General features: G+C 37.5%; 2 protein-coding genes across 2 annotated transcripts; both read right to left on the reverse strand.

The window, feature by feature from the left end:
- Nucleotides 1-2,990: 2,990 nt before the first annotated feature.
- On the reverse strand, nucleotides 2,991-7,120 carry LOC145949522 (uncharacterized). Its single transcript, XM_083059524.1, has 2 exons — nucleotides 5,204-7,120; nucleotides 2,991-3,129 (listed from the first exon to the last, which is right to left on the reverse strand). Exon 1 carries the CDS (start codon nucleotides 7,118-7,120, stop codon nucleotides 5,753-5,755), a length of 1,368 nt encoding a protein of 455 aa, XP_082915650.1. The 3' UTR covers nucleotides 2,991-3,129; nucleotides 5,204-5,752.
- LOC145949521 (uncharacterized) lies at nucleotides 6,973-14,679 on the reverse strand. The gene is made up of 2 exons (XM_083059523.1): nucleotides 12,670-14,679; nucleotides 6,973-8,172 (listed from the first exon to the last, which is right to left on the reverse strand). The coding sequence occupies exons 1-2, from the start codon at nucleotides 14,584-14,586 to the stop codon at nucleotides 8,146-8,148; spliced, it is 1,944 nt and encodes a 647-aa protein (XP_082915649.1). The 5' UTR covers nucleotides 14,587-14,679; the 3' UTR covers nucleotides 6,973-8,145.
- Nucleotides 14,680-23,541: the final 8,862 nt, after the last annotated feature.

Below are 23,541 nucleotides of genomic sequence, written 5' to 3' on the forward strand. Positions count from 1 at the left end.
TTTTGCACATCACGTTTCATATGAGGCCAAAAGAAATGTTCTTGTAAAATTTCCAAAGTCTTTTTAATCCCAAAGTGCCCCATCAAACCACCACCATGTGATTCACTAACAAGCAATTCTCTAATGGAACATGCAGGCACACACAATTTGTTTTCTTTAAATAAAAACCCATTGTGCTTAAAATACCCATTTTGAGATAATTTCTCACATGCAGCATATATTTCACCAAAAGTTTCATCAGAAGCATACATTTCTTTCAAAGATTCAAATCCAAGCAATTTAGTTTCAAGAGTGGAAAGTAATGTATGTCTCCTTGATAAAGCATCAGCCACAATGTTCCCTTTGCCCCTTTTATGTTTTATGACATAGGGAAATTGTTCCAAAAACTCCACCCACTTGGCATGCCTTGCCCCTTCAAATACCTTAGGGACTCATGATCACTATGTATTACAAATTCTTTGGGAAAAAGATAGTGTTGCCATGTTTTTAAAGCTCTTACCAAGGCATACAATTCCTTATCATAAGTGGAAAAGTTAAGGGCAGCCCCACGTAATTTTTCACTAAAATAAGCAATTGGATGGCCTTCTTGTAACAACACAGCCCCAATACCAACATTGGAAGCATCACATTCAATTTCAAAAGATTTAGCAAAGTTTGGTAAAGCAAGAATAGGAGCATTGGTTAACCTTTGCTTAAGAGCAACAAAGGCTTCCTTTTGTTTCTCTCCCCACTTAAAACCCACATGTTTCTTTACTACTTCATTAAGAGGTGCTGCCAAGGTGCTAAAGTCCTTAACAAACCTCCTATAAAAACTTGCCAAACCATGGAAACTTCTCACTTCACTCACGGATTTAGGTGTGGGCCATTCTTGGATGGCCTTAACCTTTTCCTCATCTACTTGTACTCCTTTAGAACTTACAACAAAACCAAGGAATACAACATGATCAGTACAAAACACACATTTTTCAAGATTGGCAAACAAATGTTCTTCCTTAAGCACATTCAAAACAGATTTCAAATGTTCCACATGCAATTCAAGAGAAGTGCTATAGACAAGAATATCATCAAAATATACTACAACAAATTTGCCAATAAATTCCCTCAAAACATGGTTCATCAATCTCATGAAAGTACTGGGTGCATTAGTTAAGCCAAAAGGCATAACCAACCACTCATACAAACCATATTTTGTTTTAAAAGCAGTTTTCCATTCATCACCCTCTCTAATTCTAATTTGATTATACCCACTTTTCAAATCAATTTTAGAGAAAAAACTTGCACCATGCAATTCATCAAGCAAATCATCAAGTCTAGGAATTGGGTGCCTATATTTTATGGTGATGTTATTTAGAGCCCTACAATCAGAACACATTCTCCATGTACCATCTTTTTTAGGGACCAAAATTACTGGAATAGCACAAGGACTCATGCTATTTCTTACCCATCCTTTGGCCATGAGTTCATCCACTTGCTTTTGTATTTCTTGCGTTTCTTGTGGATTGCTTCTATAAGCTGGCTTATTGGGTAAAGAAGCTCCTGGAATGAGATCAATTTGGTGTTCAATTCCCCTCAAAGGTGGTAGTCCACTTGGTATGCTTGATGGAAAAACATCACGAAATTCCTGCAAAAGAGATTTAACACTAGAAGGTATTTCCAATTCATCAAAAGTGTTAGTGTTTAAAATCTGATTTTTGCAATACATTAGATAAAGGGGCTGTTTAGCAAGGAACAACCTCTTCACCTCACTCTTTGTTGCCAAAAGACTCTCTCTTCTCTCAAGTGTTTCACTCCTTTTCTTTTTTTTAAATTTTTGTTCACTCTTTTTCTCAAGATCACTTTCTTTTCTCTCCAAAGAAATCTTTTCTCTCATCCTCAATTGATCCTCACACACCTCTTTAGGACTCAAAGGCTTGAGGACAATCTTTTTATTTTGGTGCACAAAAGAAATCTTATTGGAATAGCCATCATGGACGGCTTTAGTGTCAAATTGCCAAGGCCTTCCTAAAAGTATGTGGCTGGCCTCCATTGGAACTACATCACATAGCACCTTATCTTTGTATTTTCCAATGGAAATCTCCACTTCTACTTACTGCCTCACTTGCACCTCTCCATCCTCACTAAGCCACTGAAGTTTATATGGTCTAGGATGTGGTTTAGTGTCTAAATTTAGCTTTGACACTAATCTAGCACTAGCCACATTAGCGCAACTCCCTCCATCAATAATCACCATGCAAACCTTTCCATTGATGGAACACCTTGTGTGGAAAATATTCTCCCTTTGGTTTATTTCTAAAGGACTCATTTGACTACCCATCATTCTCCTTATCATCAATAAATCTCCCTCAAGGGCCTCCTCCTCCTCCTCAATGTCACCTTCCTCTTCTTCACTAAATTCGTGCACCCCTCTGGTATGCCTCATGGCTGACTCATCCCAAAGGTTTTGGGCCTTATTTGATAAAAATAACTTGCTTAAAAAACTAGCCCAATAAGTGGTGCAGCCCAAAAAGAGTTGGCAGCCACTTTAACAAGAGTTTTAGGCCTTTATTTACTAATTACAATTACTAAGAACACCATAGAGTAATTAGGCTTCATAATCCTTGATACAATTCACCATCTTGGCCTTGTTTTCATCTTTAGGCATTTCTTCAAGAATAAGGGCCGTAACTTGTTGCAAAGCATCTTTGGCCTTTTTAGTCCTCGCCCTAGTCATTGGTCCTCCAAGTCCTTTGAGTGCTCCTAAATCCTTGCCCATGTCCTCATCATTCCCTCCCTCTTGAGAAGAATTTGTCCTCAAATCAAAGTCTCCATCTTCTACATCAAAGAGAGATAAATCAGAAACATTAAAAGTGGAACTAACATTGTACTCACCGGGCAATTCAATCTTGTAAGCATTGTCATTTATTCTTTCAAGTACTTGAAATGGACCATCCCCTCTTGGCAAAAGCTTTGATTTCCTTTGTTCCGGAAATCTTTCCTTTCTCATGTGTACCCAAACCCAATCACCAGGTTGAAACACAACTTTCTTTCGCCCTTTGTTAGCATGTTTTGCGTAGCTCTCATTTTTCTTCTCAATTTGAGCCTTCACACGTTCGTGTAACTTCTTCACATAGTCTGCTTTGGCCTGCCCTTCTTTATGTTTAAAAACAGAAATGTTAGGCATAGGCAATAAATCAAGAGGAGTCAATGGGTTAAAACCATACACAACCTCAAAAGGTGAACAATTTGTGGTGCTATGGACAGCCCTATTATATGCAAATTCAACATGATGCAAACTTGCTTCCCAATACTTAATATTTTTTTTTAAAACAGTCCTAAGCAAGGTTCCCAAAGTTCTATTGACTACCTCAGTTTGTCCATCAGTTTGTGGGTGACAAGTTGTTGAAAATAATAATTTAGTACCTATCTTTCCCCACAAAGTCCTCCAAAAATGACTAAGGAATTTAGCATCCCTATCACTTACAATACTCCTTAGCACACCATGAAGTCTCACAACTTCTTTGAAAAACAAATCAGCCACATGACACGCATCATCTACCTTTTTGCAAGGTATGAAATGTGCCATTTTTGAGAACCTGTCAACAACCACAAAAATAGAATCTTTGCCATTCTTTGTTCTAGGCAGTCCTAACACAAAGTCCATAGATATGTCAATCCAAGGATATTCAGGAGTTGGCAAAGGAGTATACAATCCTTGCGGTAATGATTTAGATTTAGCCATTTTGCACACAACACAATGTTCACAAAATTTTTGCACATCACGTTTCATATGAGGCCAAAAGAAATGTTCTTGTAAAATTTCCAAAGTCTTTTTAATCCCAAAGTGCCCCATCAAACCACCACCATGTGATTCACTAACAAGCAATTCTCTAATGGAACATGCAGGCACACACAATTTGTTTTCTTTAAATAAAAACCCATTGTGCTTAAAATACCCATTTTGAGATAATTTCTCACATGCAGCATATATTTCACCAAAAGTTTCATCAGAAGCATACATTTCTTTCAAAGATTCAAATCCAAGCAATTTAGTTTCAAGAGTGGAAAGTAATGTATGTCTCCTTGATAAAGCATCAGCCACAATGTTCCCTTTGCCCCTTTTATGTTTTATGACATAGGGAGATTGTTCCAAAAACTCCACCCACTTGGCATGCCTCTTGTTAAGCTTGCCTTGTCCCTTCAAATACCTTAGGGACTCATGATCACTATGTATTACAAATTCTTTGGGAAAAAGATAGTGTTGCCATGTTTTCAAAGCTCTTACCAAGGCATACAATTCCTTATCATAAGTGGAAAAGTTAAGGGCAGCCCCACGTAAATTTTCACTAAAATAAGCAATTGGATGGCCTTCTTGTAACAACACAGCCCCAATACCAACATTGGAAGCATCACATTCAATTTCAAAAGATTTAGCAAAGTTTGGTAAAGCAAGAATAGGCGCATTGGTTAACCTTTGCTTAAGAGCAACAAAGGCTTCCTCTTGTTTCTCTCCCCACTTAAAACCCACATGTTACTTTACTACTTCATTAAGAGGTGCTGCCAAGGTGCTAAAGTCCTTAACAAACCTCCTATAAAAACTTGCCAAACCATGGAAACTTCTCACTTCACTCACGGATTTAGGTGTGGGCCATTCTTGGATGGCCTTAACCTTTTCCTCATCTACTTGTACTCCTTTAGAACTTACAACAAAACCAAGGAATACAACATGATCAGTACAAAACACACATTTTTCAAGATTGGCAAACAAATGTTCTTCCTTCAGCACATTCAAAACAGATTTCAAATGTTCCACATGCAATTCAAGAGAAGTGCTATAGACAAGAATATCATCAAAATATACTACAACAAATTTGCCAATAAATTCCCTCAAAACATGGTTCATCAATCTCATGAAAGTACTGGGTGCATTAGTTAAGCCAAAAGGCATAACCAACCACTCATACAAACCATATTTTGTTTTAAAAGCAGTTTTCCATTCATCACCCTCTCTAATTCTAATTTGATTATACCCACTTTTCAAATCAATTTTAGAGAAAAAACTTGCACCATGCAATTCATCAAGCAAATCATCAAGTCTAGGAATTGGGTGCCTATATTTTATGGTGATGTTATTTAGAGCCCTACAGTCAGAACACATTCTCCATGTACCATCTTTTTTAGGGACCAAAATTACTGGAACAGCACAAGGACTCATGCTATTTCTTACCCATCCTTTGGCCATGAGTTCATCCACTTGCTTTTGTATTTCTTGCGTTTCTTGTGGATTGCTTCTATAAGCTGGCTTATTGGGTAAAGAAGCTCCTGGAATGAGATCAATTTGGTGTTCAATTCCCCTCAAAGGTGGTAGTCCACTTGGTATGCTTGATGGAAAAACATCACGAAATTCCTGCAAAAGAGATTTAACACTAGAAGGTATTTCCAATTCATCAAAAGTGTTAGTGTTTAAAATCTGATTTTTGCAATACATTAGATAAAGGGGCTGTTTAGCAAGGAACAACCTCTTCACCTCACTCTTTGTTGCCAAAAGACTCTCTCTTCTCTCAAGTGTTTCACTCCTTTTCTTTTTTTTAAATTTTTGTTCACTCTTTTTCTCAAGATCACTTTCTTTTCTCTCCAAAGAAATCTTTTCTCTCATCCTCAATTGATCCTCACACACCTCTTTAGGACTCAAAGGCTTGAGGACAATCTTTTTATTTTGGTGCACAAAAGAAATCTTATTGGAATAGCCATCATGGATGGCTTTAGTGTCAAATTGTCAAGGCCTTCCTAAAAGTATGTGGCTGGCCTCCATTGGAACTACATCACATAGCACCTTATCTTTGTATTTTCCAATGGAAATCTCCACTTCTACTTGCTGCCTCACTTGCACCTCTCCATCCTCACTAAGCCACTGAAGTTTATATGGTCTAGCATGTGGTTTAGTGTCTAAATTTAGCTTTGATACTAATCTAGCACTAGCCACATTAGCGCAACTCCCTCCATCAATAATCACCATGCAAACCTTTCCATTGATGGAACACCTTGTGTAGAAAATATTCTCCCTTTGGCTTATTTCTAAAGGACTCATTTGACTACCCATCATTCTCCTTATCATCAATAAATCTCCCTCAAGGGCCTCCTCCTCCTCCTCAATGTCACCTTCCTCTTCTTCACTAACATCAGATTGGCTAGTGTAATCCCCATTCTCCTTGAGAACCATGGTCCTTTTGGTAGGACACTCATAGGCATAATGACCCATGCCTTGACACTTAAAACATTTTATGTCTTTACTCTTCTTTTGAGGCTGTTCTAAGGTCTTAGAGGATGATTTTACATGAGAAGTAGATGCTGGATTGCTTGAAGTGGCAGTCACCTCCTTCTTATTTTTGTCCTTCCAACTAAAGGAATTATAATTAGAAGAACTCTTCTTGGTCACACTTTTTCTTTTGAGTTGTTGTTCCACTTGAATGGATTTGTGCAGCAAATCTTCTATATCAACAAATTCCTGCAATTCAACAACATCACGAATATCATTATTCAAACCATTAATAAAACGAGCCATGGTTAGTTCCGGATCTTCTTCAACATTGGCTTGCATCATGAGCAAGTCCAATTCTTTGTAATACTCTTCAACTCCCTTGGTGCCTTGTGACAATTTTTGAAGTTTAAATTTCACATCTCTAGCATAGCTAGCTGGCACATAACGTTTCCTCATGAGCTTTTTCATTTCAGCCCAAGTCTCCACCAAAGGCTCTTCATTTCTCAACCTTTCTCTTTTCAACTTATTCCACCACACAAGTGCATAGTCTGAGAACTCAGCTGCTGCAAGTTTCACCTTTTGCTCTTCATCATAATTGTTACAAGTGAAAATATGTTCTATTTTGAGTTCCCATTCCACATAGGCTTCCGGATCACTCTTCCCCTTAAATGGAGGAACATTAAGTTTGATACCTTCAATTCTGTTTTGCCTAGGAGCACCACCAATTCTTCCTCTCCTTTCTTCTTCATGATGTTCATAATTCTCTAATCGTTCAATTCTTCCATACAACTCCTCATTGTTTTCTCTCAATAATCTTTGCATTTGAGCATTAATAGCGTCGAACAAGAGTCTTTGTGTTCCATCCAAATGATCTCCATCTGCCATCTTCAAAAAAAACAAGAGTACTAACAAACACAAAGAAAATAGGACCTCACCACTCTTCTCACGTGTTTACACTCGTAAAAAGATCACTCTCTTTTTTTTTTTTTTAAAAGCAATTCAAAAATAGACAACACAAAGAACAAACCACAAATTTGATATTTTGTGTTAAAAGCAAGGTTCAGGGTAGGCTTAAAAAAAAAAAAAAAAAAAAGGAATACAAAACAGTCACCTAAAATTCAAAAAGAAAACAAGGAAACTTAGGAATCAAAAACTGGAATTTTAGATAAGTTAGTAACACCCTTCAACCCAACCGAAATATTACCTTAAATTTTGAGTCTTAAGTGTTCTAAACGCATGAACCATTCAGCCACAACTTTTTTTTTTTTTTTTTTATATATTCACGAAATTTTTTTTTTTAATACTATTCAGGCCTAATTTTTGCAATGGTTCAGAAATAAAGAAAGAACACTAAGGTAATATCAATGGTAATGAGAAATAATAAGGAAAGATGTTACCCAAAGAAATTCCAGAATTCACCATCTTGGCCTTGTTTTCATCTTTAGGCATTTCTTCAAGAATGAGGGCCGTAACTTGTTGCAAAGCATCTTTGGCCTTTTTAGTCCTCGCCCTAGTCATTGGTCCTCCAAGTCCTTTGAGTGCTCCTAAATCCTTGCCCATGTCCTCATCATTCCCTCCCTCTTGAGAAGAATTTGTCCTCAAATCAAAGTCTCCATCTTCTACATCAAAGAGAGATAAATCAGAAACATTAAAAGTGGAACTAACATTGTACTCACCGGGCAATTCAATCTTGTAAGCATTGTCATTTATTCTTTCAAGTACTTGAAATGGACCATCCCCTCTTGGCAAAAGCTTTGATTTCCTTTGTTCCGGAAATCTTTCCTTTCTCATGTGTACCCAAACCCAATCACCAGGTTGAAACACAACTTTCTTTCGCCCTTTGTTAGCATGTTTTGCGTAGCTCTCATTTTTCTTCTCAATTTGAGCCTTCACACGTTCGTGTAACTTCTTCACATAGTCTGCTTTGGCCTGCCCTTCTTTATGTTTAAAAACAGAAATGTTAGGCATAGGCAATAAATCAAGAGGAGTCAATGGGTTAAAACCATACACAACCTCAAAAGGTGAACAATTTGTGGTGCTATGGACAGCCCTATTATATGCAAATTCAACATGAGGCAAACTTGCTTCCCAATACTTAATATTTTTTTTTAAAACAGTCCTAAGCAAGGTTCCCAAAGTTCTATTGACTACCTCAGTTTGTCCATCAGTTTGTGGGTGACAAGTTGTTGAAAATAATAATTTAGTACCTATCTTTCCCCACAAAGTCCTCCAAAAATGACTAAGGAATTTAGCATCCCTATCACTTACAATACTCCTTAGCACACCATGAAGTCTCACAACTTCTTTGAAAAACAAATCAGCCACATGACACGCATCATCTACCTTTTTGCAAGGTATGAAATGTGCCATTTTTGAGAACCTGTCAACAACCACAAAAATAGAATCTTTGCCATTCTTTGTTCTAGGCAGTCCTAACACAAAGTCCATAGATATGTCAATCCAAGGATATTCAGGAGTTGGCAAAGGAGTATACAATCCTTGCGGTAATGATTTAGATTTAGCCATTTTGCACACAACACAATGTTCACAAAATTTTTTGCACATCACGTTTCATTTGAGGCCAAAAGAAATGTTCTTGTAAAATTTCCAAAGTCTTTTTAATCCCAAAGTGCCCCATCAAACCACCACCATGTGATTCACTAACAAGCAATTCTCTAATGGAACATGTAGGCACACACAATTTGTTTTCTTTAAATAAAAACCCATTGTGCTTAAAATAGCCATTTTGAGATAATTTCTCACATGCAGCATATATTTCACCAAAAGTTTCATCAGAAGCATACATTTCTTTCAAAGATTCAAATCCAAGCAATTTAGTTTCAAGAGTGGAAAGTAATGTATGTCTCCTTGATAAAGCATCAGCCACAATGTTCCCTTTGCCCCTTTTATGTTTTATGACATAGGGAAATTGTTCCAAAAACTCCACCCACTTGGCATGCCTCTTGTTAAGCTTGCCTTGTCCCTTCAAATACCTTAGGGACTCATGATCACTATGTATTACAAATTCTTTGGGAAAAAGATAGTGTTGCCATGTTTTTAAAGCTCTTACCAAGGCATACAATTCCTTATCATAAGTGGAAAAGTTAAGGGCAGCCCCACGTAATTTTTCACTAAAATAAGCAATTGGATGGCCTTCTTGTAACAACACAGCCCCAATACCAACATTGGAAGCATCACATTCAATTTCAAAAGATTTAGCAAAGTTTGGTAAAGCAAGAATAGGCGCATTGGTTAACCTTTGCTTAAGAGCAACAAAGGCTTCCTCTTGTTTCTCTCCCCACTTAAAACCCACATGTTTCTTTACTACTTCATTAAGAGGTGCTGCCAAGGTGCTAAAGTCCTTAACAAACCTCCTATAAAAACTTGCCAAACCATGGAAACTTCTCACTTCTGATGTGAATCTGATGGGAGCACTCAAAGGACTTGGAGGACCAATGACTAGGGTTTTCTTAGTGGGTGTTTTTAGTACTTGTAATTAGTAAATAAAGGCCTAAAACTCTTGTTAAAGTGGCTGCCAACTCTTGTTTGGGTTGCACCACTTATTGGGCTAGTTATTAGGCAAGTTGTTTTTAGTTAAATAAGGTCCAAAACCTTTGGGATGAATCAGCCATGAGGCATACCAAAGGGTGCACGAATTTAGCATGTGTTTTTAATGTTTTGTCATTAGTGGTCATAATTGTTAGGCTTAGTGGAGTTCAACAATTGCCCACTAAAGTGATTTTTTTTAATGTTTTGTCATTAGTGGTCATAATTGATAGGCTTAGTGGAGTCCATTAATTGCCCACTAATGTAAGTGAAAGGTGTTGGTTGTAAGCTATATAAGCTGCCCATTGGGATGAATAAAAAATAGATAGATCAGAATTTGAGTTTTATTAACTGAGAGTGATTCTCCAATTGTTCTTGAGTGATTCAAGAATTTGGGCATATCAAAGGATCATCCACAATTCTTTGTGTGAAGCCTTCCTTGGAAGAGTGATTCTTCCTCCATTCCTTTACCGTTTCCTTCCCTCCATTTCTAGCATCTAATTTCAATCCATATTTTTTTTATTTTAATTTATTAATTATGAGGTTTCAAACCTAGATAGATCCGTAAAACGAATTCATCCCTCTGGAATCATATCATTTGGTATCAGAGCTTCGGCTCTGGGTTTGAATGGAAATGGAAATTTACTATACAAGATGTTTGGTTGACGACTCTCTGTTTTTGGTCGCAGTAGATGAATTCAATTTCAAAAATGTTGTGAGCAGCAGGGCGGTTGAGAAATTATGTCTGCCCACTACAAATGGACAAGCAATGATTAAATTCTCTATTGGAAAATATGAAGATGAAGTTCTTTGTGATATTGCCCCCATGGAGACATGCCATATGTTATTAGGGAGGCCATGGTTGTACAATAAAATTATAAATCCTGAACGACCTTCTATTTCTTTTGTGCATGGTGGACGAAGGATTAAGTTGATATGTCTATCATCCGACGCTGTACATGAGGATCAACTGAAATTGAAAATAAAGATAGCAAAAGAAAGAGAAGAGAAAATGAGAGAAGAAGATGAGATACATAGAGAGGAATATGACAACTCTAACGTTACATTTTCTTCTTTTGATGTGTCAAATATACAGGAACAGGAACACAAGTTTTCTTGTTTGAAGAAGCATGTCAACATCATTCCTAATGCACCTTTATACATTCTGCCCACCTCTCAAAATAAAATTCAAGAGACCTTGGACCTGGAAGATGAAGTTGATTTATTGTTTGAAGTTACTATTTTCCAAAGCTACCACTTGAATGGGATTCAATTCCTATTCATTGAGTATGTTTGTGGTTATGAGTTTGAAGAGGTTTTATTTGTTTCGTTGATGATTAATAACTTACCAACAGGTGAAGCTAGAGATGGATACAAGCGAGATGTCTTTGACCCAGGAGGAAGTATTTGTGTTTCGGTAGTAGTTACTGAATTAAATAAATTAGGAAATAAATAAAGTTTTAAGATTCGGGACGAATCTCCTCAAAGAAGGAGGGTATGATGTGAATCTGATGGGAGCACTCAAAGGACTTGGAGGACCAATGACAAGGGTATGATGTGAATCTGATGGGAGCACTCAAAGGACTTGGAGGACCAATGACTAGGGTTTTCTTAGTGGGTGTTTTAGTACTTGTAATTAGTAAATAAAGGCCTAAAACTCTTGTTAAAGTGGCTGCCAACTCTTGTTTGGGCTGCACCACTTATTGGGCTAGTTATTAGGCAAGTTGTTTTTAGTTAAATAAGGTCCAAAACCTTTGGGATGAATCAGCCATGAGGCATACCAAAGGGTGCACGAATTTAGCATGTGTTTTTAATGTTTTGTCATTAGTGGTCATAATTGTTAGGCTTAGTGGAGTTCAACAATTGCCCACTAAAGTGATTTTTTTTAATGTTTTGTCATTAGTGGTCATAATTGATAGGCTTAGTGGAGTCCATTAATTGCCCACTAATGTAAGTGAAAGGTGTTGGTTGTAAGCTATATAAGCTGCCCATTGGGATGAATAAAAAATAGATAGATCAGAATTTGAGTTTTATTAACTGAGAGTGATTCTCCAATTGTTCTTGAGTGATTCAAGAATTTGGGCATATCAAAGGATCATCCACAATTCTTTGTGTGAAGCCTTCCTTGGAAGAGTGATTCTTCCTCCATTCCTTTACCGTTTCCTTCCCTCCATTTCTAGCATCTAATTTCAATCCATATTTTTTTTATTTTAATTTATTAATTATGAGGTTTCAAACCTAGATAGATCCGTAAAACGAATCCATCCCTCTGGAATCATATCAACTTCACTCACGGATTTAGGTGTGGGCCATTCTTGGATGGCCTTAACCTTTTCCTCATCTACTTGTACTCCTTTAGAACTTACAACAAAACCAAGGAATACGACATGATCAGTACAAAACACACATTTTTCAAGATTGGCAAACAAATGTTCTTCCTTAAGCACATTCAAAACAGATTTCAAATGTTCCACATGCAATTCAAGAGAAGTGCTATAGACAAGAATATCATCAAAATATACTACAACAAATTTGCCAATAAATTCCCTCAAAACATGGTTCATCAATCTCATGAAAGTACTGGGTGCATTAGTTAAGCCAAAAGGCATAACCAACCACTCATACAAACCATATTTTGTTTTAAAAGCAGTTTTCCATTCATCACCCTCTCTAATTCTAATTTGATTATACCCACTTTTCAAATCAATTTTAGAGAAAAAACTTGCACCATGCAATTCATCAAGCAAATCATCAAGTCTAGGAATTGGGTGCCTATATTTTATGGTGATGTTATTTAGAGCCCTACAATCAGAACACATTCTCCATGTACCATCTTTTTTAGGGACCAAAATTACTGGAACAGCACAAGGACTCATGCTATTTCTTACCCATCCTTTGGCCATGAGTTCATCCACTTGCTTTTGTATTTCTTGTGTTTCTTGTGGATTGCTTCTATAAGCTGGCTTATTGGGTAAAGAAGCTCCTGGAATGAGATCAATTTGGTGTTCAATTCCCCTCAAAGGTGGTAGTCCACTTGGTATGCTTGATGGAAAAACATCACGAAATTCCTGCAAAAGAGATTTAACACTAGAAGGTATTTCCAATTCATCAAAAGTGTTAGTGTTTAAAATCTGATTTTTGCAATACATTAGATAAAGGGGCTGTTTAGCAAGGAACAACCTCTTCACCTCACTCTTTGTTGCCAAAAGACTCTCTCTTCTCTCAAGTGTTTCACTCCTTTTCTTTTTTCTAAATTTTTGTTCACTCTTTTTCTCAAGATCACTTTCTTTTCTCTCCAAAGAAATCTTTTCTCTCATCCTCAATTGATCCTCACACACCTCTTTAGGACTCAAAGGCTTGAGGACAATCTTTTTATTTTGGTGCACAAAAGAAATCTTATTGGAATAGCCATCATGGACGGCTTTAGTGTCAAATTGCCAAGGCCTTCCTAAAAGTATGTGGCTGGCCTCCATTGGAACTACATCACATAGCACCTTATCTTTGTATTTTCCAATGGAAATCTCCACTTCTACTTGCTGCCTCACTTGCACCTCTCCATCCTCACTAAGCCACTGAAGTTTATATGGTCTAGGATGTGGTTTAGTGTCTAAATTTAGCTTTGACACTAATCTAGCACTAGCCACATTAGCGCAACTCCCTCCATCAATAATCACCATGCAAACCTTTCCATTGATGGAACACCTTGTGTGGAAAATATTCTCCCTTTGGCTTATTTCTAAAGGACTCATTTGACTACCCATCATTCTCCTTATCATCAATAAATCTCCCTCAAGGGCCTCCTCCTCCTCCTCAATGTCACCTTCCTCTTCTTCACTAACATCAGATTGGCTAGTGTAATCCCCATTCTCCTTGAGAACCATGGTCCTTTTGGTAGGACACTCATAGGCATAATGACCCATGCCTTGACACTTAAAGCATTTTATGTCTTTACTCTTCTTTTGAGGCTGTTCTAAGGTCTTAGAGGATGATTTTACATGAGAAGTAGATGCTGGATTGCTTGAAGGGGCAGTCACCTCCTTCTTATTTTTGTCCTTCCAACTAAAGGAATTATAATTAGAAGAACTCTTCTTGGTCACACTTTTTCTTTTGAGTTGTTGTTCCACTTGAATGGATTTGTGCAGCAAATCTTCTATATCAACAAATTCCTGCAATTCAACAACATCACGAATATCATTATTCAAACCATTAATAAAACGAGCCATGGTTAGTTCCGGATCTTCTTCAACATTGGCTTGCATCATGAGCAAGTCCAATTCTTTGTAATACTCTTCAACTCCCTTGGTGCCTTGTGACAATTTTTGAAGTTTAAATTTCACATCTCTAGCATAGCTAGCTGGCACATAACGTTTCCTCATGAGCTTTTTCATTTCAGCCCAAGTCTCCACCAAAGGCTCTTCATTTCTCAACCTTTCTCTTTTCAACTTATTCCACCACACAAGTGCATAGTCTGAGAACTCAGCTGCTGCAAGTTTCACCTTTTGCTCTTCATCATAATTGTTACAAGTGAAAATATGTTCTATTTTGAGTTCCCATTCCACATAGGCTTCCGGATCACTCTTCCCCTTAAATGGAGGAACATTAAGTTTAATACCTTCAATTCTGTTTTGCCTAGGAGCACCACCAATTCTTCCTCTCCTTTCTTCTTCATGATGTTCATAATTCTCTAATCGTTCAATTCTTCCATACAACTCCTCATTGTTTTCTCTCAATAATCTTTGCATTTGAGCATTAATAGCGTCGAACAAGAGTCTTTGTGTTCCATCCAAATGATCTCCATCTGCCATCTTCAAAAAAAACAAGAGTACTAACAAACACAAAGAAAATAGGACCTCACCACTCTTCTCACGTGTTTACACTCGTAAAAAGATCACTCTCTTTTTTTTTTTTTTTTTTTTAAAAGCAATTCAAAAATTGACAACACAAAGAACAAACCACAAATTTGATATTTTGTGTTAAAAGCAAGGTTCAGGGTAGGCTTAAAAAAAAAAAAGAAAGGAATACAAAACAGTCACCTAAAATTCAAAAAGAAAACAAGGAAACTTAGGAATCAAAAACTGGAATTTTAGATAAGTTAGTAACACCCTTCAACCCAACCGAAATATTACCTTAAATTTTGAGTCTTAAGTGTTCTAAACGCATGAACCATTCAGCCACAACTTTTTTTTTTTTTTTTTATATATTCACGAAATTTTTTTTTTTAATACTATTCAGGCCTAATTTTTGCAATGGTTCAGAAATAAAGAAAGAACACTAAGGTAATATCAATGGTAATGAGAAATAATAAGGAAAGATGTTACCCAAAGAAATTCCAGCAAATGATGTGGATGACCCAAAAAAACCAGGCTCTGATACCAACATTGGAAGCATCACATTCAATTTCAAAAGATTTAGCAAAGTTTGGTAAAGCAAGAATAGGCGCATTGGTTAACCTTTGCTTAAGAGCAACAAAGGCTTCCTCTTGTTTCTCTCCCCACTTAAAACCCACATGTTTCTTTACTACTTCATTAAGAGGTGCTGCCAAGATGCTAAAGTCCTTAACAAACCTCCTATAAAAACTTGCCAAACCATGGAAACTTCTCACTTCACTCACGGATTTAGGTGTGGGCCATTCTTGGATGGCCTTAACCTTTTCCTCATCTACTTGTACTCCTTGAGAACTTACAACAAAACCAAGGAATACAACATGATCAGTACAAAACACACATTTTTCAAGATTGGCAAACAAATGTTCTTCCTTAAGCACATTCAAAACAGATTTCAAATGTTCCACATGCAATTCAAGAGAAGTGCTATAGACAAGAATATCATCAAAATATACTACAACAAATTTGCCAATAAATTCCCTCAAAACATGGTTCATCAATCTCATGAAAGTACTGGGTGCATTAGTTAAGCCAAAAGGCATAACCAACCACTCATACAAACCATATTTTGTTTTAAAAGCAGTTTTCCATTCATCACCCTCTCTAATTCTAATTTGATTATACCCACTTTTCAAATCAATTTTAGAGAAAAAACTTGCACCATGCAATTCATCAAGCAAATCATCAAGTCTAGGAATTGGGTGCCTATATTTTATGGTGATGTTATTTAGAGCCCTACAATCAGAACACATTCTCCATGTACCATCTTTTTTAGGGACCAAAATTACTGGAACAGCACAAGGACTCATGCTATTTCTTACCCATCCTTTGGCCATGAGTTCATCCACTTGCTTTTGTATTTCTTGCGTTTCTTGTGGATTGCTTCTATAAGCTGGCTTATTGGGTAAAGAAGCTCCTGGAATGAGATCATTTGGATGGAACACAAAGACTCTTGTTCGACGCTATTAATGCTCAAATGCAAAGATTATTGAGAGAAAACAATGAGGAGTTGTATGGAAGAATTGAACGATTAGAGAATTATGAACATCATGAAGAAGAAAGGAGAGGAAGAATTGGTGGTGCTCCTAGGCAAAACAGAATTGAAGGTATTAAACTTAATGTTCCTCCATTTAAGGGGAAGAGTGATCCGGAAGCCTATGTGGAATGGGAACTCAAAATAGAACATATTTCACTTGTAACAATTATGATGAAGAGCAAAAGGTGAAACTTGCAGCAGCTGAGTTCTCAGACTATGCACTTGTGTGGTGGAATAAGTTGAAAAGAGAAAGGTTGAGAAATGAAGAGCCTTTGGTGGAGACTTGGGCTGAAATGAAAAAGCTCATGAGGAAACGTTATGTGCCAGCTAGCTATGCTAGAGATGTGAAATTTAAACTTCAAAAATTGTCACAAGGCACCAAGGGAGTTGAAGAGTATTACAAAGAATTGGACTTGCTCATAATGCAAGCCAATGTTGAAGAAGATCCGGAACTAACCATGGCTCGTTTTATTAATGGTTTGAATAATGATATTCGTGATGTTGTTGAATTGCAGGAATTTGTTGATATAGAAGATTTGCTGCACAAATCCATTCAAGTGGAACAACAACTCAAAAGAAAAAGTGTGACCAAGAAGAGTTCTTCTAATTATAATTCCTTTAGTTGGAAGGACAAAAATAAGAAGGAGGTGACTGCCACTTCAAGCAATCCAGCATCTACTTCTCATGTAAAATCATCCTCTAAGACCTTAGAACAGCCTCAAAAGAAGAGTAAAGACATAAAATGTTTTAAGTGTCAAGGCATGGGTCATTATGCCTATGAGTGTCCTACCAAAAGGACCATGGTTCTCAAGGAGAATTGTTAGGACCAGAGTAGGCTTAATAGTTACTCACAGCTAAAACAAGAGATGAGTAAAAAGAGACAAGGGAGAAAATAACCACAGTAAAAATATTATTTACTGAAAGGGAGGAAATTACAATACTTCTCTCTCTATAACTTACTCCTTTGAATTAGGAGACTACTACTACCGAGAACAGATCTCAAGGTGTATAAGAGAGGAAGAGAGAAGAGAAGAAGATTTGGGATGAAAATTATGGTTTTCAGCTTCCCTATTTATAGGAAAGTCCCAATGGCATTTTCGTAATTTCTCCTAAACTTTTAATATTATTTTATTATCATGTGGGACCCGCTTTTAATTTTAAATTAAAAGCCACCGAAAGTGGCATTGGCAGCTGGTGGCAGCTGTTCCCAACATTTCTCCCACTTGAAGATTATGATTAAGTTAATCATATCTTCACATCATTGATACTTCATGTTGCTTATGTCTTCAATAGGCCAAATAAGGATCGACACCATATAAACTTGTCAGTGTTGACAGGCTTTGTCATTACGTCTGCTATGTTGTCTTTTGTATGGATCTTCTGCATATCCACTTTTCCTTCTTCTACTACTTCACGAACAAAGTGATATTGAACTCCTATGTGCTTTGTCCTGGAATGAAAGGCTGGATTCCTTGCAATGTGCAAGGCACTCTGACTGTCACAATACACAGTAATTTTTCCCTGCTTGTGCCCGAGTTCTTCCAATAACCTTTGAATCCAAATTGCTTCCTTGCATGCTTGCGTAGCTGCCATGTATTCAGCTTCTGTAGTAGATAGAGCTACAACAGTCTGTAACTTAGACAACCAGCTCACTGCTCCTCCAGCAAGTGTAAACACATAACCAGTAGTAGATTTTCGTTTATCCAGATCTCCTGCAAAATCTGAATCAACATAGCCTCTGACAACAAACTCCGATCCTTCAAAACATAATGCAACATCTGAGGTTCCTTTGATATATCTAAGGATCCTCTTTACAATACTCTAATGCTCTCTACCAGGATCTGCCATAAACCTACTGACCGCTCCCACTACTTGTGCAATGTCTGGTCTCGTACAAATCATGGCATACATAAGGCTTCCCACCGCTGATGCATACGGCACTCGAGACATTTCTATCATCTCTGCTTCGTTGCTAGGACTCATACTTGAGGATAATTTGTAATTGACAGGAAGTGGGGTAGAAATTGGCTTACAGTCTTGCATGTTGAAGCGCCGCAAGACTTTCAGTAAATAATTCCTCTGAGAAAGCCAAATCCTCCTGTTTTTTCTGTCTCGATGAATTTGCATCCCTAAAATCTTGTTTGCTGGTCCCAAGTCCTTCATATCAAACTCCCTAGCCAATTGTGCCTTTAATTCTTGGATCTGATCTTTGTTGGGGCCTACCACCAACATGTCATCCACATACAACAGCAAGATGATGAAATCATTGTCATCAAACCTATTGTAGTACGTACAATGGTCTGAACTCAGTCTGTTGTAACCAAGGCTAATAATGAAGGAATCAAATCTCTTATACCAACACCTTGGCGCCTGCTTTAAACCGTACAGAGATTTGGTCAACCTACAAACCAAGTTTTCTTTTCCTTGTTCTTTAAAGCCTTCTGGTTGGAGCATATATATTTCTTCTTGGAGTTCCCCATGAAGAAAAGCAGTCTTTACATCAAGTTGCTCAAGATGTAAATTAAATGCAGCACACATAGCCAGAACAACTCTGATTGTCGTTAATCGGACAACTGGCGAGAATATCTCGTTAAAATCAATGCCTGCTTTCTGAGCATATCCCTTAACCACCAATCTTGCACGATATCTCTCCACTTGATCATTGCCATCACGTTTGATCTTATAGACCCATTTGCAACCAATGGCTTTTCGACCTTTTGGAAGATCAACAAGTTCCCATGTTTTATTTCTATGTAAGGCCTCCATTTCTTCATGCATTGCTGCCATCCACTGAGAAACATCAGAACTCCTCAACGCCTCTTGAAAGGTTGATGGTTCTCCTTCTTCAGTTAAGAGACAGTACGCATCATGACTTGCCATAACATAGTCTGAATGCCAAGATGGTTTCTTCGTCTGACGTGTTGTTCGTCGAACATCTCCATCATTGTCCTCATTTGGTTCTTGTTCATCGTGCTCTTGTTCTGCTTCAGAGGTGTCATCCTTTTTAGACTTTCCTCCTATCTCCACTATACTAGTGTCTTTGATAGTGCTGTCATTCTCCTGCTCCTTTTGCAGTTCAGTTTCTGCAAAGACTACATCCCTGCTGACAACAACCTTGTGGGCAGTGGGATCCCACAAGCGATACCCCTTAACATTGTCAGCATAACCCAAGAATATACATTTCCTGGATTTTGGGTCCAGCTTTGTTCTTTCTTGGGAGTTGTACATCACGTACACAGGACAACCAAATACATGTAATGAAGAATAATTTGATGGTTTTCCATTCCACATCTCCATTGGTGTCTTCAAACCAATTGCTGTTGATGGTGAGCGATTGATCAAATAATAAGCAGTTCTTACTGCTTCTGCCCAGAAAGACTTGGCTAATCCTGCAGTTCTCAACATAGCTCTTGTCCTTTCTAGGAGAGTTCGATTCATCCGCTCTGCTACCCCATTCTGCTGAGGTGTATGAGCAACTGTAAATTGCCTTTTAATACCCTCTTGCTTGCAGAATGCCAGAAAATCACCATCTATATATTCTCCTCCATTATCTGTCCTCAAGCACTTAATCCTTTTTCCAGTATCAAGTTCCACTTGTGCTTTAAATTCCTTGAATACTGGGAACACATCTGACTTCTTCTTGATTGGGTACACCCACAATCTCCGGGAATAATCATCAATAAATGATACAAAATATTTTGCTCCTCCCATGGAAATTTCTGGTGATTCCCAAACATCAGAATGGATCAAGTCAAGTATGTGTTTGCTCCTTGTAGTTACTTTGGCAAATTGTAATCTATGTTGCTTGCTTGTCACACAGTGCTCACAAAATGGTAAGGTTACCATTTTAAGCCCTGACAAGAGATTACGTTCTGCAAGAATTTTCAGGCCTCGTTCTGACATATGTCCTAGTCTACGATGCCACATCATCGTTGCCTCTTCTTGACTTATTGCTGCAACTGATGCATCTGCTTCTTGCAACGTTTCTCCCAAGAGCAAGTATAGATTTGATGTGATCTTCTCAGCTTTCATCACCACCAAATTGCCTTTAACTACCTTCAAGATTCCACCTTCAACGTGGATCTTGCACTTGAGATCATCTAGTTGCCCAATGGACAATAGATTCTTTTTCAAGCCCTTCACATGTCGTACCCCTTGAATTGTACGAACAGTACCATCATACATTTTTAATTTGATAGTACCAACTCCAGCAATTTCCAAAGCATGATCATTTCCCATAAATACGGATCCTCCTGAGATTGATTCATAAGTGCAAAACCAATCTCTATTTGGAGTCATGTGCCAGGTTGCACCTGAATCCAATATCCAACATTCATGGAGTTGTTTTTCGCCTCTGGAACTTATTGCTTCACTGTACAAGATTTCTCCATCTTCTTGGGTACTAGCAACACAACCTTGAGAGGTTGACGCTTCAGAATTCTTCCCTCCTCCACTCTTCTTGTGCCAACAATCTTTCTTCATGTGCCCTCTCATGCCACAATTATAGCATTTGAGGTTCTTCCTTCCTCGAGATTTTGATCTACCATGATTTTGACTCCCACTGGAGCCACGTTCCATTGATCTTCCTCTCATCATCGTCAAAGCTTCTGCTTGCTTTGAACTTTCCAGTCTGTCTTCCTTATTCTTTCGCCTGGACTCTTCTTCAAGAATAGCTCCGGCAACATCCTCAAAGGATAGACGACCAACAACATTATTGTTTGTTATGTTGATGATGAGTTGATCATATGAATCTGGTAAACTCTGAAGTAGAAGCTCCGCACGTTCATTTTCCACTATGTTGAAATCAGCTGTTGAAAGCTGAGCAAATAGCGTATTCAGATTGTTGATGTGGTCCGTCACTGCTGTGGACTCACTCATTCGAAGAGTGTAGAGTTTCCTCTTTAAGAATATTCTGGTGTGAAGTGACTTGACCTCGTATAATTTTACGAGCGTATCCCAAATCTTCTTCTCTTCTCTCTTCCTCTCTTATACACCTTGAGATCTGTTCTCGGTAGTAGTAGTCTCCTAATTCAAAGGAGTAAGTTATAGAGAGAGAAGTGTTGTAATTTCCTCCCTTTCAGTAAATAATATTTTTACTGTGGTTATTTTCTCCCTTGTCTCTTTTTACTCATCTCTTGTTTTAGCTGTGAGTAACTATTAAGCCTACTCTGGACCTAACAGTGGTATCAGAGCCACTAGGTTGTTTATTATTCCGCTGTGGTGTACATTGGTATAGTATCGGAGAAAATTCTTAGTATGCTTTGTGGCTGCAGTATTGTCTGATCAGTCACATCAGAAAAGAATTATTCTTGTTACTGGATTTTATCATTGTTCCAGTAGGCGGTACTATTCTAGTGGAAGTTACTTAAGTCGGTTTAATAGAAGAAATTATGGCAGCAAAGTTTGAGATAGAGAAGTTCAACGGGAACAATTTTTCCCTGTGGAAATTGAAGATAAGAGCAATTTTGAGAAAAGACAACTGTCTTAAAGCAATTGAAGGCAGTGAAGCCTTTTCCTTGGAAGAGTGATTCTTCCTTCATTCATTTTTTTACTGTATCCTTTTACCTTCATTTCTAGCATTCGAATTTTCTTACTTTCATTCCAGAAAATTAAGTTCCAGATTTTTAACCCAAAAGATCCATCCCTACATTCCAGAAAATTAAGTTCCAGATTTTTGAACCCAAAAGATCCTTCTTCATTCCTTGTCTATTTTTGAATTGCTTTAAAAAAAAAAAAAAAAAAAAAAAAAAAAAGAGAGTGATCTTTTTACGAGTGTAAACACGTGAGAAGAGTGGTGAGGTCCTATTTTCTTTGTGTTTGTTAGTACTCTTGTTTTTTTTTGAAGATGGCAGATGGAGATCAGAATTTGAGTTTTAATTACTGAGAGTAATTCTCTAATTGTTCTTGAGTGATTCAAGAGTTTGGGCAGAAGCTTGAAGTTAGGGGGAGCAAAAGACCACTGCCTATAGGAGCTAAGCAACTAATCTCCAAGTGGTTTGCTGACAAAAAAACCCAAGACTATTATTTTGAGTGGTATGCAGGTAGGAGAATCATTCCTCCGAAGACTTTGAAGCTGGAATGGTTCAAAAATGAGAGTTTTAGTTTTCCTCCTCTCTTGGAGCATCAGGAACTTGGGAAGTTCTTGGAGTTAGAAGGACCATATTACCCTGAGCTTATTAGGCTATTCTTATGTTTTGCCTCAAGCAATGAAGGGATAATGCAATCTGTGGTAAAATGCAAGCTTACAAAGCTTGATGGTCCAACATTGAAGGAAGTGGCTGGGCTGAGCGGAGACGGAAGTATGAAGCCCCAACCCTTCAATTTTGGTGACTTTGAGGAGTTAACAACTTTTAGAGATTTTCAAAGGAACCTGGAGACCACAAATTATACCAAATTTCTGGCTGGAGGTATGAAGAAAAATTCTAGGTTGATTTCTTTTATTATAACTTGGATGCTTAAGCCTAGACTTCATAATCATGCTCAAATGTCTAGAGATGACATTTTTCTTATGCATGTTATTAAGAAAAAGATTAAGATAGATTGGGTATCTGTGGTGAATGATTGTATTTGGAAAGCTAGGAGAAAGGAGGATGGTCCAATACCGTATGCTTTATTGCTATCTAGGATTTTTTAGAAAGATGGTGTGGATCTTAAAGGGGAGAAAAAGATAATTCTCCATGCCTCGAACAAGATTGAAAAATCTTCTTTGCATCATATGGGGATGCTAAAACAAGAAGATAAATGGGTATTCAAAGGTGATGTTCCTCCAACACCGGAACCGGCAACAGATGAAGATGGTGTTCCATCTCATGATGAGGACCAGCCACCGCAAGTGGAAATTGAACTTGAACAAGAGCAAGAATCAGAACCTAAAGCGTTTTCTCTGTTTGAACAAATTATTATTAACAAGCTTGATGTAGTAATGGAGATGTCAAGGAAGCACAAGTCATATTATTCTGGCATTCTTGATCAGTTTGATAACCTTGATCATGAGATTGCACGGATTAAGGCTCAACTTGGAATGCAAGAGGACTTGGAGTGATCATTTTAGGAGCTTTAGTGTTCTATTTTAGTTTTTAAATTTCTGGTTTTAAATTTCATTTGGGTTGTAATCATGTTAATTCCTGAACAATTTCTTATCTTGGTTTTCTCTGGATTTGAACAATTTAAATTCTAGTGCAATATGAATTTCATTGTGATTATATTGTGTTTGGAATGATTTGGTTATGATAACAATGTTTTGGATGTTTGATAATGCTATATTCTTGTTTGCACATTGATGTATGCAAGTAGTGATGTATATATGTTGATGTTTGCTGGTATATTTGGAGTGATGCTTA

This window comes from Cajanus cajan, chromosome 7, assembly GCF_000230855.2.
Source record: "Cajanus cajan strain Asha chromosome 7, NIPB_CcT2T_4, whole genome shotgun sequence".
Taxonomy (NCBI): domain Eukaryota; kingdom Viridiplantae; phylum Streptophyta; class Magnoliopsida; order Fabales; family Fabaceae; genus Cajanus; species Cajanus cajan.

Excerpts from the sequence above, each read along its gene's own strand:
- LOC145949522 (XM_083059524.1), bottom strand. The coding sequence starts at position 7,120 with ATGGCAGATGGAGATCATTTGGATGGAACACAAAGACTCTTGTTCGAC.
- LOC145949521 (XM_083059523.1), bottom strand. The coding sequence starts at position 14,586 with ATGGCAGATGGAGATCATTTGGATGGAACACAAAGACTCTTGTTCGAC. Across the intron at positions 8,173-12,669 it reads AACTCATGGCCAAAGGATGG|AAGGGCAGGCCAAAGCAGAC; the intron begins GTAAGAAATAGC and ends TTAAACATAAAG.